This window comes from Buteo buteo, chromosome 6 (assembly GCF_964188355.1).
Source record: "Buteo buteo chromosome 6, bButBut1.hap1.1, whole genome shotgun sequence".
Taxonomy (NCBI): Eukaryota; Metazoa; Chordata; class Aves; order Accipitriformes; family Accipitridae; genus Buteo; species Buteo buteo.
This window is the reverse complement of record NC_134176.1, coordinates 9,252,372-9,266,440: the sequence shown is the minus strand read 5'-3', so window position 1 is coordinate 9,266,440 and position 14,069 is coordinate 9,252,372. Positions and strand designations below refer to the sequence as shown.

General features: G+C 40.9%; 1 protein-coding gene across 2 annotated transcripts in view; it reads right to left on the bottom strand.

The window, feature by feature from the left end:
• Positions 1-296: 296 nt before the first annotated feature.
• BRF1 (BRF1 general transcription factor IIIB subunit) overlaps positions 297-14,069 on the bottom strand; it is a 176,918-nt gene continuing 163,145 nt past the window's right edge. For both annotated transcript variants that reach the window (XM_075029672.1, XM_075029673.1), the window contains 3 exons: positions 9,563-9,614; positions 6,326-6,494; positions 297-4,081 (listed from right to left, as the gene is read on the bottom strand). In XM_075029672.1, coding sequence (XP_074885773.1) covers positions 4,044-4,081; positions 6,326-6,494; positions 9,563-9,614 — 259 coding nt within the window. In that variant the 3' untranslated portion in view covers positions 297-4,043. The remainder of the gene's footprint in view (positions 4,082-6,325; positions 6,495-9,562; positions 9,615-14,069) is intronic.

Genomic DNA, 14,069 nt, shown 5'->3' with positions numbered 1-14,069 from the left:
CAAGCACTGGAACAGTTCCACTAAGTACACACACTATATATTGTTCCCACAGTCAGTTAATTATATAGCTTAGAGGAAAAACCTCGTTAATGTTATCCAGTTTACAGAAAGTATCTACATTTATCAGTGGAACAGTATCTTGTAAAAAACTCTTGCCTGATTAGACATGTCTTCCCTTTTACAGATGAAATAAAGCTCTGAATTTCAAATTTTGACCACTATCAACCAATCAAAAATGAACATTTGTAAGAATGAAGACAGAAGAATCAGAAATTAGCAAGACAGCATCATAAAAGATGGGTTATGCAAGGGTTTTACTTTTTATTTACAGCAAATATATTACAGTAAAAAAGCTTAACATGGCTCATATCATGGTTGTGTAAGGATGATACATATGCTTACATCAAACAGGTTTAATTTCCTTGGCACTAACTGAACCAAATGCAAGGATTTAACACAAAAATAAGAAACAGAACATTTATTAGGCAAACTACAATAACTGTACACATCTGCGACTGGAGTTTCAATGCAATCCAAAGAATACAAGCAAGCCATCAGGATGGCAAGAACTTTTTCAATGGACACGTTTAACCCTCAAGACAAGGCTGTCTGGCACCATTTAAAAGTTGCTGTACTGAACACAGTAATTTTAAAGAAATGTCAGAGATGATTAAGACACTGAAAATGCACTCACCACAGTGAAGAATCCCATTATTTTCATTATTTCATTTTTTACTCCCACAATACAAGAGTGTTAAAAGGCTGCATGGCAGACAAGCTGGATGCAACAGCTGGAGGGTTTTGCCTGTCAAGCAAAGCGACTTGCAGCAAGAGACATGCTTTATGCAACAAACCCGATGATATACAGCTTGTGTGGGTTCAAATAAGAAGATCTAAGAACAACAAATGTTGAAGCCTTTTAAGCTCTCTTCATTATAATCAGAATCCTGAGAAAAGCAGGGTCCAAATTACTCCAAGTGAATTTAGGCTCGCTTACATACAACAAAATTGTCCAGATACATCAACAGTAGTAAACAGAGTTAATGCAGTGTTAATCTTTTTACATTTTAATGACTAGCTATAAAAACAGAAACTAGCATGTTCTAATCTGTTTACATTTCCTGAGCTTAGTTAAATCAAGAAGGACTGAACATTATAAAAATCCCGATAAGTCACCAATAAATTAAAAATGTACATAACCACTATAGCGTAAGAAGTCTTACAGTGCTCAGAGTGAAGTCTGCCTATCCAATACCATGACCTTTCCTTTAGGACTCCCGTACAGGAACCATGTCATTAACTTCACTGAGATCCTATAGAATTGTAGGCCTTTTTTTTTTTTTTCTGCTCTCCAAGTGCCCTTCTAGCAGACTATGCAATAGCCTTTCCTAATCAAATCATATGAGAGCGTTCAAAAACTGCAATCCTCTACTTCCAGTGCAGGAAACAATGTTCTCAGAAATGCAATGCGCTACTGAAATTCAAATTTGCTAGCAGCAGTTATTTGGGCAGACTCTCAGCTCCCGCACATAACATCCCTACATTGGCAGCAGGTTTAGTATCCTTTGGGGGAACAAACCAATGAAAATCTACACAGAAGGCTGGAGGAAAGACCCTTAGCAATAAAGAATTCATCTTGGTGGTTTCTTTAAGAGCCAACATCTTGCATTTGAGAAAAGCACTCGACCTACATGAGTCATACACATGTTTATTTATGCATGTTTATTTCCTGCATAGAGAATAATGTGTACCTTGGAATAAAACCCAAGCTTTGAGAATATACTGAGAGTATGGGTATTTGTAATAATCCTATTGGCAGATTAATTCAAGCCCAAATGCTCAAACTCAACTGTCTCAAAGACTTGCAGAGCATGAACTTTGATAAAACAAAATACTTTTTAAAAAATTGTCCCCTTCTAGCATGATTTTCAATTTACGGTGTAGATAAAAGAGAGGTAGTAAGGTTTATCTCCTCAATATCATTTTCTGTGCAGTATTTATAAAGTATCAGAAAAAAATCTATAGTTTTTTGGTGAAAATGCCAGCTTTTCCCCTAAGAGTTACATGGAACCTCTTCTTTCCACTGAAGTGCTGCAAACTAAGTAACTGGATTCTGGTTCAGAAGAGCTCTTCTTCCCATTAGCCTCACTGCATCTTATTTGTTACCAAATTCTGCTTTTAAGAAGTCATTGCAGAAATACTCCTATACAGGGCTCAAAAATATCTAGCAGATACAACCTACCCAACAAACTACATTTACCAGCCAAATAATAATAAGTCTGCTCCTAAAACAAGCACTCGCTCTTGCTCTACTCATATGATCCCTCTTAGGCATGCTGCTGAGAGGGACAGAAGAAGTATGGAAGGCCATATGGCCCTTCCCCTCTTTGGTGACGACCACAGCTATGAGCATCACCGTCACTCTGGCTGGCAGTAGCTAGAGAGCTTCCTAAGGCAGCTTCTTTTCCTGCCACGATCCAGCCTCCGCAGTGGGAGGATGGACGGCGCTTTAGTGATGAGCACTGCTCAAAAAAAGGGCAGGAAGGACGAGCGGACCAGGAGAGACAGCTTAACAGAAACCACGTTGTTAAGATCAACATCCATTTTTCCCTGGTGCAAGACGAGCCTGCAGCGCTACAGTTTTCATGATTGTCACCAGACAAGGGAGAGGAATGAAAAACATCTTGGGTCCTGCAGCTGCGGTTGTCAAGAGCGTGATCCAGAGCGCAGTGCATTTCCCACCGAGCCGAGAGCCTCGGACCCAGCAGTACCAGGGAAAGGCAGGTCAGAGGCAACGGGGTGGGATCTGGCAATAGGGGCTCCATCCCTGACCCCTGCTCTCACAGCATTGCGAGAGCTGATGTATCTGGAAGAGAAGGAGGTGCCTGTTGACGTTTTGGGGCGCACAGGGCCGGAGCTCCAGCATTATTCACGTAGCAGCGACTATTCAAGCGTGGGATTTGAGCCATGAAAGTCAGACTGCTGCATGGTGACCTTTTATTTACCCACAGAAAGTTAAATAAATTACATTAAATTAAATTCAGCCAAAGCAGATGCTAGCTTATTTATTAAAAAGCTCAGCTTTCTCTTTCCTTCAACTGGTTTTAGAGACAGGCAGCTCTTGGGAGCAGACCTTCACTCTAACTCAGTCAGACAAGAGCAGCTCCACGGAGATGGCCAGAGTGACTCTCCTGCAGCAATTCCAGCTGCAACAAGACCTGGCTGTCCCTAGGGACGCCCAGCGAAGGCACGTGAGCACAGCATTGTCGCCGGCTTGCCTCTACACTTCTTGCCTCAGCCAGGTCTTCTCCCTCTTTCCACGTAGACCGCATCGGACTCGCGGTGGAAGATGATCCTTCGCTGCCAGCATTGCCTTCTATTGTCCTATCTTTTAAGAAATCTATGAATTTATTAATATAAAGAAGTATTTACTTCATTTCAGGGAAACCGTTACCGCCCTGCAAATATATAACTTGTCATTAATTTTTGATAGGCTTGGGTAAGGAAGCTTGTGTACAGTAACAGGGTCATGTTTACAATACAGGTTGGAAATGTTTTCTTTCTTTCAGTTGTAGCATTATGAGACAACTAATGCTTCTGTACTCAAATAATCAACAGGCGTACTTCTCGTTTTCACCTGTCCTCCTATCCGTCCTTCTATCTGCTCCCTTTCAACAGCATGCCTAAAAGCAGCTCACATAAATAAGAGATGTGTGTCTTTCAGCCACACATGCTTTATACACAGTCTATTTTGTCTCTTTTCTTTTGTTCTCTGGAAACATTACTCCCATTAATTTCATCCTCAAACTATGATCCACCAAAATAAAAAAAAATTCAAGTACAAACCCAAACTTTATTGCTGGGTTATGGGTCAATGTAAACTGACCAGAGTCAATGCCAACCTAAAATTCGCTTTACAAAAGTAAGGATTGTTCAATTACATTTGCTGACCATAGACAGCTTCTTTCACTATTCATACAGTTTGAAGACTGAAGATTTGTCGGGAACACGACACAGTCTATGTCCTTTGGAAGTAAATGGAACTAATAGCCATCATCATCATCCATATCACAGCCATAATCTGAAACACACAAAGACAAAAGCATATAAAAATGTATATATTCCAGGTAGATGGAAGATACAACAAAAGTATCGCTACTTTCAGGTTGTTTTCCTGCTGTGTAACTAGATGGTAAGTTTTGCCTTAAGCAAGCATTTTAAAAATCATGTATTTTCTTAGGGCTAAATAAAAAGTCCTTGCATGTACTTTCCTCAGTGAAATAAAATTATTTGTAAGCAAGTATGTGTAAATATCTCTTCTCACTTGTCACTGGACCCTCATTCAGGAATACTTGGCACATGGATATGTGAAAGACTTGGTTTAATTTAGAGGTTAAGGTGATCAACCCTGATTGTCACAAGTAATTTGGAACAGTGTGGCTGATAAGCAGCAGCATACATTTACAAGTAGGCACGGTTCTCACTAGACGTAGCCACCAAGAAAAAGGCTGGCTTGTTTATATTATTCATGGATTTATAGGCTGAAACTGCAAGGGTTCAGAGATAGCTCACAGTTCCTATCAACATCAAAGAAGTCGTGCAACAAGTCCTGACCAACGCATCTGACTCGGATGTCCTGTATCTACTTAATCCTAGAGGAACAACTTAAAATTAATCCTAGAGGAACAACTTAAAATTTTGCCCAGATTTTTTTTATCCCATCTTGTTTTCTTAAACAATGCCAAGTGCAAAGACTGTGTGATGTGTGTGTCAGAAGGTGAATCTGTGGGTTTCTAACACACCAATTTCTCTTCTGTGTGCTTCTGAATGTAGTGAAACAGGTATTTTCTGTTGCGTAGTTGAACCTATGGATAACTATTACATATGAGCATTCAGTAAAGTTAACCTTTATATTCCAAATTCAATACAGTGCAACACTTCATCCAAAGAGTCAAGCAAATGCTCAGAAGCAGAATTAAGTGTAATCTATAATAATTTGTGTAGAATGGGTGAAGTTCACCATCTGTAATTCCTGCAGTCATTCCAGACAGACAGGTCTAAAATCCATGAAGAAAGCAGTTAGAAAGGAGTTATTTGTTCTGCTGAGCGGCTCTGCACACCTGCGTTTGAATTCTGGGAATACTCCTTTCCTTTTTATTTTTTTTTTTAAACTCTGATTTTTCAGCTGTCGTCCAGACCAGACAGGGAGTAGTGGAATGTTCTCAGAATGGTTTAAAAATAGTAACATTTACAAAGAAAAAAAGCTCAGTGACCTTTATTCTATTTTTGTGGGGGGTTTATTAATAAACATAGACCCACCCACCCCCACATGGGTGCTTTTTCTTGGGAACATTATTCTAATAATAAATGCAGGCAACAAACTGTTTTTCCTACGGTTCAGCAATTATTTTCCAGTGGAGAAATAATTTAAAAGCAACACACACTTTTGTGAAATGTATACATACTGTCCATGAAAGCTAAATTAATAGTACTGGAAAGATTTTTGCAGTAAATATCATTTCAGTAGGAAACTTATTCCCATCTTGCTTTTTCACAACCCATAATTAGCAGCTCTCATTTTAGAAATATTTTTGTATATTTTCAAAGCTTAACTTCTAAGGGGAAGTTTTTAATAAAGGATAAATGTGGATGTGTCCAGTTAGGAAAAACCACAGCGGAGAGGATACTGCCTTTTCCTGCCAGCAAAGAAACCTAATTAAATGAGTGGCTTTGCTGGGTAACCCATAGAAATTAGTACACATCTGTGTACCATACAGCACGTCGCACGCTATCAAGGCAATTTCTGTACTTGGTGAAGATCTCCTTCCTCCTAACACTTTCCCCAGAAATGGAGTGTGACGATTCGTTTTGTTTTGAGCCGGACAGTCACGTCCCCAGGGCTCACGGACAACCTCGACATCGCTGAGGAGGCAGGCAGGAGCAGGGCAGCTCGGCTCGGGAGGCAACGAGCCCCGAGCATTGCTGATGGAGGGTCACTGACCCCCTAATCCCTCAGATCCACATTAAGAAACCTAATTCTGAAGAAGGCGTAACATCAGCTTGCTCTTGAGAAGCCCTCTTAGCCTAAAGCTCGAGATGCAAAGTTTTCTCAGGAGGAGTCCCTAAGAAGACCAGGTTTCAGACAAGGTTTCGGACTCCCGGCTTTCCCACAGGAATGGGCGCTGCCGGGAAGGCGGCAGGAGCTCTGCATGGGATGAGCTGCCGGAGGACAGGGACAAGCAGGGCAACCCTGTCTGTCCTCAGCCCTGCGACAACGAACCCCGCAGCACCAGCAGATGGCAATTTCGACAGCATCCCAGCTTACCGTTTCCTCCCATTAACTGCAAGGCGCTCATGCAGTGATCATCATCTTCTTCTATTTCTTCCTCTTCTACCTCTTCGTCGGGGTTATAAGCTACTGGGCCACTCTCCACTAGCACAGCTGCTGGTTTTTCTAAGTCAGGGGCTTCTGCTTGTGCATTTGGAAAGGTGACCTGCAAAAAAGAAGAGGGGAAAGTAGAGCAGCCCTTCCTTTTGTTCAGTATTTGTACACAACGTTGGCAGATTCCACACAGGGAAGCCCACATCTGGGGCTAGAGGCTTAGCTCTTCCAGGGCACATGAAAGTTGCTCAGTAAAATGTTGCCCAAATGAAAGTCAGGCACAAATATCCACAGTTTTCACATAATTCATAGCCAGGTAAGTGAAATATCCAGAGACAGTAACAGCAGAACAAGGATCCTCTTGCAAGCACAAGGTAAGGAGAAATTTGGGAGAGGAGGCTCCTCAGCAGAGCTCTGCAGGAAAACTTAACCTTTTCCTCATTGCACTGGACTCACATCAGGCCTATGACACAATAACAATGTTATTGACACCTTAATGACAGCAAAAATGTATCCTTCAAATCAGAAAAAGCCCAACATGTATTAGTTTTGACAGCTCTGGTTGGATTTATTTAGAGGGACAATGAGCTGTGGAACAAATAGCACTCTTTAGACAGCACTTAATGTGATGGCAGAGCACTAGGCTGATAATACACGCCAGCACCTGTAACATTACTTATGACATTCATCAGAATAATGCTCTCCAAGCACTAACTTGGGAACTGATCACTGACAGGACCCATTCCCAGTTGCTCCAAGGTTAGGCAGGACACAGCAGGGAGGGAGAGAAAGGGCAACACCACAAGGAGACAGAGGCGAATTTGGAGAAGGTAATATTGTCTCCTTTTCACTAATGACAGATCTGGGAAAGGGGCAGGAACCAGCAACGTGGTCTGCCCCAGCACAGCCCAGGCTCCGGTCTCTCTGGAGCTCCCGCTTCCATGGTGTGCTCAGTCCAGGGCTCTACCTCCCTCTCTCATCCAGGGAAGAATCATCCCAGGAGCTTTATCTCCACCGGCTTTGTAACAGGGCACTTTTCACCTCTGTTCTGTACTTGGACTGTTTGGGGTTTGTACACTAGAGCCTATGGCCCAAAAAGACATCCCATTAGCGGCAACCTGAAGAACATTGAAGATCAACCATTAATGCCGCTTTGCCATGTAAGCAATTTTGAGAAGGCAATACTTAACAGTACCTCTCACTAGTCAGCAGGTATCAGCACTGAGCGTCATCTCCCCTTTTGGGAAAGACAGAAAGGACTGGGACCGCTTCTTTGGGAAGGACAGCGGTGAGGTGCTCCTAACAATGAGTGGTCCAAAGGAGACCAGGAAAACCCAACTCCTCTGGTCCCTACCACAAGAAAAGTCCTACAGTGCTCTAGGTTTTAAATTACAGGATACAACCACGTACTGCTGCACCTTCTCCAATTCCATTGGCAGTAAGTTCTGATTCAGCGTTATTAATTTATTTTTATTTATTTATTTAGAAATGTATTTACTTGGGATGCAGTAACTCCCAGAATCCCTGTAACTCCAGGCACTTTAGAGATGCACCATAAGAGAAAATCCCTGTACCAGAAGTTGATAGTCTAATTATTCAAACATCAAAGCTGTTCCTGAACTTGTCATATACCATGACAGTCAACCCAAAGAATCTGCCTGAGTTTTTCAAAGTCACCTAAGGGTTTGCTCCAATAGCTCATTAATAGGGCAAGACACCCATTAATTTTAATAGAAAATCAAGTATTTAGATATTCGGATCACTCAAAGACAGGTTTTCATGATTTTTTAATGCTCAAATTAATCACATTATTTAGAGGATCTTCCCTCCAGTTTATTTTATATTTCCTACCACTGCTTTTGCCTCTAGAGTGATCAAACTGAGTCCATCTAGGTTTTCAGTATAAGCAGAAAAAGACACAACAGTTTGAGACAAATCAGCATCATAATATATATCAATTTATATGCTTAAAAGTATCCATCTGCTCTGAAAAAGTGGGTGAATATAAAGGAGCTACAATTGAGTCATTATTTTTTAAAATTGCACCATGCTAATTAAAATGTGACCTTCTTCTAATTATCATGTCCACTTCCAGACTGCTATACTTCTAAAAATGTGCAGAGTTTTCTAATGAGCATAGCAAAAGAAGTGAAAATGTACTTCCCCAGGCAGGATATCAAACCGTTTCTGAAAATCAATGGGTTTTAGTCATTTTAAAAATAAGGCAGTCAAACAACGCCTTTAAACAGAACTTCCTGAATTCACTTCCAGACATTCCAGACTTGAGTTTGGCACGTATCTTTATGTATGGATGGGCAACTGTCAAAGCATGTTAAACTACCCAAGGTAACTGGTTCACTTTCTAAAGAGTGTCAGTGTCACACGTTCATGGGAAAAAGAAGGCGGACAAATACTGTTGGTGTATTAGGAACAGACTTTTTAGATATGCAGTAGACAGTTATTTTATCATACACAAAATGCATATGTCTACTCTGTAGAGTGTGAAAAGAATAGCGAAATAAAGCAATTATCTCTGTGACTTGATAATAATCACAACCCCCCCTTTGGCAGAAAATGCAGGTGCACAAAGCCACCCAAGGAGGATTTCTGGTGTTGGCCAGTTACTAGCACTAACTTTTCTATGGCACTATTATATTTTCAAACTAAACAAACAAACGAACCAAAGAGGAATCCATGCTATATAGGGTAAGCTGTCACTTTGTGTTTCCTCGCTGGTCTCCCGCAGAAGCCCAGCCCTTCCCTTGGGTCAGTGCTGGCTGCACAGAAGCAGCATTTTGCATCATCCCCCTTTTTCACAGGGATGGTCCGAGTGCTGAGAAACAGGCACGAGTTCTGCCCTCTCCTACTTCTCCTACCCACTTGGGTGATATGTACCTTTTCAGACGCTTGCAGGGAGTTTTCTCTTTCTGCACTCTAACCAGGCATTATGAGGCTGTGCTAATGTTACTGATGGATAAGTAAGGGCAAATCTTGGTTGGAAAACAGGCAACTTTAGCTTTGTAGTGTTTGCAGTAACCAGCCCCCGGTCTGATCAGAGAGACAAGACTCTCATTTGTTTTGCCCACTATCTACCACATAACCAGAGCTGGGCTGAGAAAGGCTTGTGGGAATTTCCAAACTCAAACTCTTGCCCTAGGAGAAGTGCTGGACTTTACATACCTCTTCAGTGGCAGCCTTTTTAGCAAGCTGTGTTGAAATCAAGGGTCTTAATCTGCAAAGAAGGAAAGAAGAAATGGTGAACATCAGAAAAGTTCCACCACACACAAGAGTTTGACACAGAGTATTCACTCCCCAAACAGTAAAAGCACTTTGCTAGTGTTATGTTGTGTAATTACTTTTTTAAAGATACAAGATAAAGAGCGGAGGGCCACCGACTCCACAATAATTAATACACACATTCCCTTGTAAGCGTCTGCCCCAGTTCAGGATAATAAAAAAAGATGCCAGTCAACAAGCACAGTAGCAAAACCTCATCTCAAACGGCAGCCCCAGCCCATCCCAAAGGTCTGTGAAATAGAGGAGTTTGTCACGTATTACAGAAGTCAAAACACAACTGATTTTTTGGAAGAATGCAGACATGACAAAACCGAGCCACACTGAATTACTAAGCACCACTCTGCAACTGCTTCCCTGTATTTGATGATATATACAGGATACCAGTAATATTAGACACACAGGATATCATAATCATCACAGGTGAAATTCTAACCTCCAGCTACAGAAATCATCATCAAAACCAAGGGGACCCTGCATACCTTGAATGAGAAATGACAGAAACTGAACATAAACATTTTTAAAAATTCTGCATCAGATAAGAAAAAGACCTGTATATTTGGGGGAAAAAGATGGATCAGTATTACTTTACAGCTAAGTGTTAAATATTGTTCTTTCTGAAAAACATTTCACAGCCTGTTGTCTACTTACTGCCATGAAGGCTGTTCTCAATCCATCATTTAGTGTTGCTTTCTGGTCTCTCCTCCTCATCTAGATGTATCTAGTCAGGAAGAGGATGACTTGTTTTCTACTGAAACACTGCTCAGACAGCTTCTCAAGTACGTCTTTTAACTAAGTCTAGGCAAACAACTTAATGAATACCAATTTATGTCTCCAGAGATATAGTCTTTTATGATAAGCAGTATCTTTCCTCTCATTTTTCTATTAGCCATTCCTCCCTGTTAACACACAGATACAGGTTGTTTTCCTACTTATTTATTTATTTCAAATAATCAGCAGGAGGAAACAAAACCCCAGAGAATGAGCAGCAGAGATTCAGATCATTATCTCTGATGGAGAAGACAATATTAAAACACAAGATATTGGCTGAGCTCCAAAAAGGTTCAGAAACTGGTCATCTCTGAAATGCTTTGCAAGAACCAAAAGGCGTTTCAGCAACTGAAGTAGAACAAGGTGCCTCCTTACAGTAGATCTAAACAAAAAGAAGCCATGGGAATGCTGTAGAAGCAGTACCACTGAAGGATCCAGAACACATTATTCTGCTGCAGATACTTCTTGTCACATGTCATAACTTTTCAAAAATTTCAAGAAAGAGATACTCTTGACCCACATAAACTATCTATTACTTACAAATCCTGGTGGCCTTCTGGGCTTAGAGAGAATGTATTTGAAGGCATGGACACACTCCTCCCTATGTGCCTGGCCTTCTCTTTCCTTTATCTAACCTGAATTGTAGAGTTTTCACAGAATGATAGAAACATGGAATGGTTTGGGTTGGAAGGGACCTTTAAAGGTCATCTAGTCCAACCTCCCTGCAATGAGCAGGGATACCTTCAACTAGATCAGGTTGCCCAAAGCCCCAACCAGCCTGACCTTGAATGTTTTCAGGGATGGGGTATCTACCAACTCTCTGGGCAACCTGTGCCAGTGTTTCATCACCCTCGTCGTGAAAAATTTCTTATTTCCTAAAATTTGAGACTTACCTACCTACGGTCAATCACTGTTTTCCAAAACACCCTGTTTAGGTGCTTACAAACACATGAATGCAGCAATGTCAAAAGGTTATGCAGCTGAAGAATGCTAATTACCAAACAGGTTGTATTTCATTGACTTGACTGAAAAAAAAACAACAGGGGTAAGAAATGAAGGACTTTTATTTTAAACCAGTAGTAGTGATTATTGCAATTAACATTGTACCAAAGATAGCACCTATTTCCTACTGCTACCAAAAGACATCAGACCTCCCTGGAGCACCCTGAAATCTTTCCTGCCCCCAATTAAAATCAAGCTGTTGAGTAAGACTCACAAGGTAATCAGAAACTGCTGACATTTCTTTTAGAGAAAATTATACATGTGCTCACACAGTGAAGAAAACAATCACAGCTATAGGAAGCAAAGAGTAAACATTCCAGTTTCATTTTAATTAAAATGGTCCCCTAATGAAAATAAAAATTCATGCTTATGAAAAGCCTATTTGCAAACTTTAGTGCTAAATCCAAGAGCCCTTCTACACCATTTTTCAGCAGCGAGTGATTCTCACACATAAGCTGAAATTAAAGCTTTATTTCTGTTCCATGATAATTGCTCACAAAGTGTACATCTTCACTTCATTACTAGAAATATAGCGCTGCCACTCAATTTGAGCAATACAGTTTCTCTCTCAGCATAACATCTAATGTATCCAAAAGCAGCAGGTTGGATTCTGCTCCTGCTCTGGCTGTTCATTACCTGCTGCAGTGCAGATCTGAAGGGGTCGCTCACCCTGTGGGCTGAAGAGCCCAGCTCACTGCACCTCGGTACTATGGGCTACCTACAAACACTAGCAATGAAAACTGAAAAAAAAGGTAAAACCATCGCAAAGAGAGACAAAAACTTATTTCCCCCCTGAAATAATGTCCTTGATTAAAATGATATAAAAGTTATAAAAGTTATAAATATATAAAAGGAGAAATTAACTTCTCTCCCTTGTCTCTCCTTATGGCTACAGAGAACCCTACTATTACTGTACAAAACCATTTAGGAAGGTTTTATAGTGGGGTTTTGGTTTGTTTCTTAAATGCCCAGATGCCCTGACCTCCTTAAACCAGAGCAGCTGCTGCCACACCAGCCATATGGAGCAATAAATTACTGGCTGCCATGGCTACAGATAACGGGCTCCTTCTGCTGTCTGGCTGCACCACAGAGGGGAGAAAAAAGAGTCTTCATGAAAAAGTATGACTGCTTTTGAGGCTGGGATAGGCCTGAGTATTAATGATCAAAAAAGCACCTTGAAAAGACAAGTAACAAGTATCTTACCCAGCTTTCAATGTGCATGACTCAACCTCATCTGTAAAAGGCTACCAAGGCACACACATGCACATATTCACTATATGGGAAAAATCCTGTCCATCACAGTCCAGTTTGAATTCAGGGTTGCCAAGTTCCATAAATAACAATAATATCCTATATTAAGATATGATCCATATATGCTAAAGCACCAACAGTCTCTATTGAAAATGTAATGTTGCAACTGGTCTTCCCAAATGTTTCAGTAGTTGTTCACTATGATGACTTCTAGATTGGGGCACTTTCTTTATGAACTTTGCAAATTAATACGGTACCTTGTGGGAGGGAGTAACAAAACAAGCAACTTTCTGAACAGCAATGTGATCTGTAAAAGGGGGGAAAAAAGATTTCACACAGCCCCAAGTGTTATATCCACATTTCAAACTACTTCAAAAATTATGCAGATCTACAAACGCTCGTGTCAGCCAACACACGTAACACTGGAAGCAGATAATCTTGACATGTTTGCAACAAAAACTAATGGCACGGTACATGGCATCAGAGGCTGCTCCCTGCTGAATCTGCTCCGCTCTCAGTTGAGATGTGCACGATAACATCTAGGTTTGTCCTCCAGCTTAACAATTTAAAAGAAGATTCAATATAATAGCTCCTGACAGTGTTGGAGATCACACAGACTGAACTTTCAAAGTGAGCAAATTCTCTGAAAAACAAGCTGGCTGTGACAAACAACTGTTTTTATTTTGCTTATTATTTAATAACAAAAGATTACACAGCACAGTACATAAAATAGAAAAGAGCACTACGAAGTAATAAAACCACCTCACTTGCATCAGGCTGTTCGCCCACTAAAAAGGTTTACGATACCATAACAATCTCCTCAGTGCAATCCTGCAAGTAATTTGGAAACTCACCCAAAGCTCTGTTTCTTACTGAATTTTAATTTAATCCATCCAAGTAGGGAACATCTTATTGCTGCTTACCGCCCATACTAATTTTATATGCGGATGATCCCAGAATACGCGATGGAAAGCAGAGATACAACAGAGCCCGCAGCCACAAGCCTGCAGTGTAATTATGCAGGTCAGCTAAGACAAATGCCCATAAAAGCTATATATCCATACCACAGGTCCTTCATACGTATGCCACTTCAGTGACAGAAAAAGCTATTGAGAAACGATTTGGCGAGAGACCGGTCAGGTTCTCCACGCTGGCTGAGATCCTCCTCCCACCTGAGGCCAGATGGTTTTGCCTCAGGAGCTCAGTTTACCAGACATCTGTGTGAGAAGGAAATTAATATAAATGTTTACCCCAGCTAAGAGTGCCCTTTAATTAAGTACCGTCAATGTTATCCTTACCGGAAAGCTGGGAATTACCTCTCTGCAAGGATTTAATGCTCTTGTTGAAAACACAACAGCGTCAGGAGACA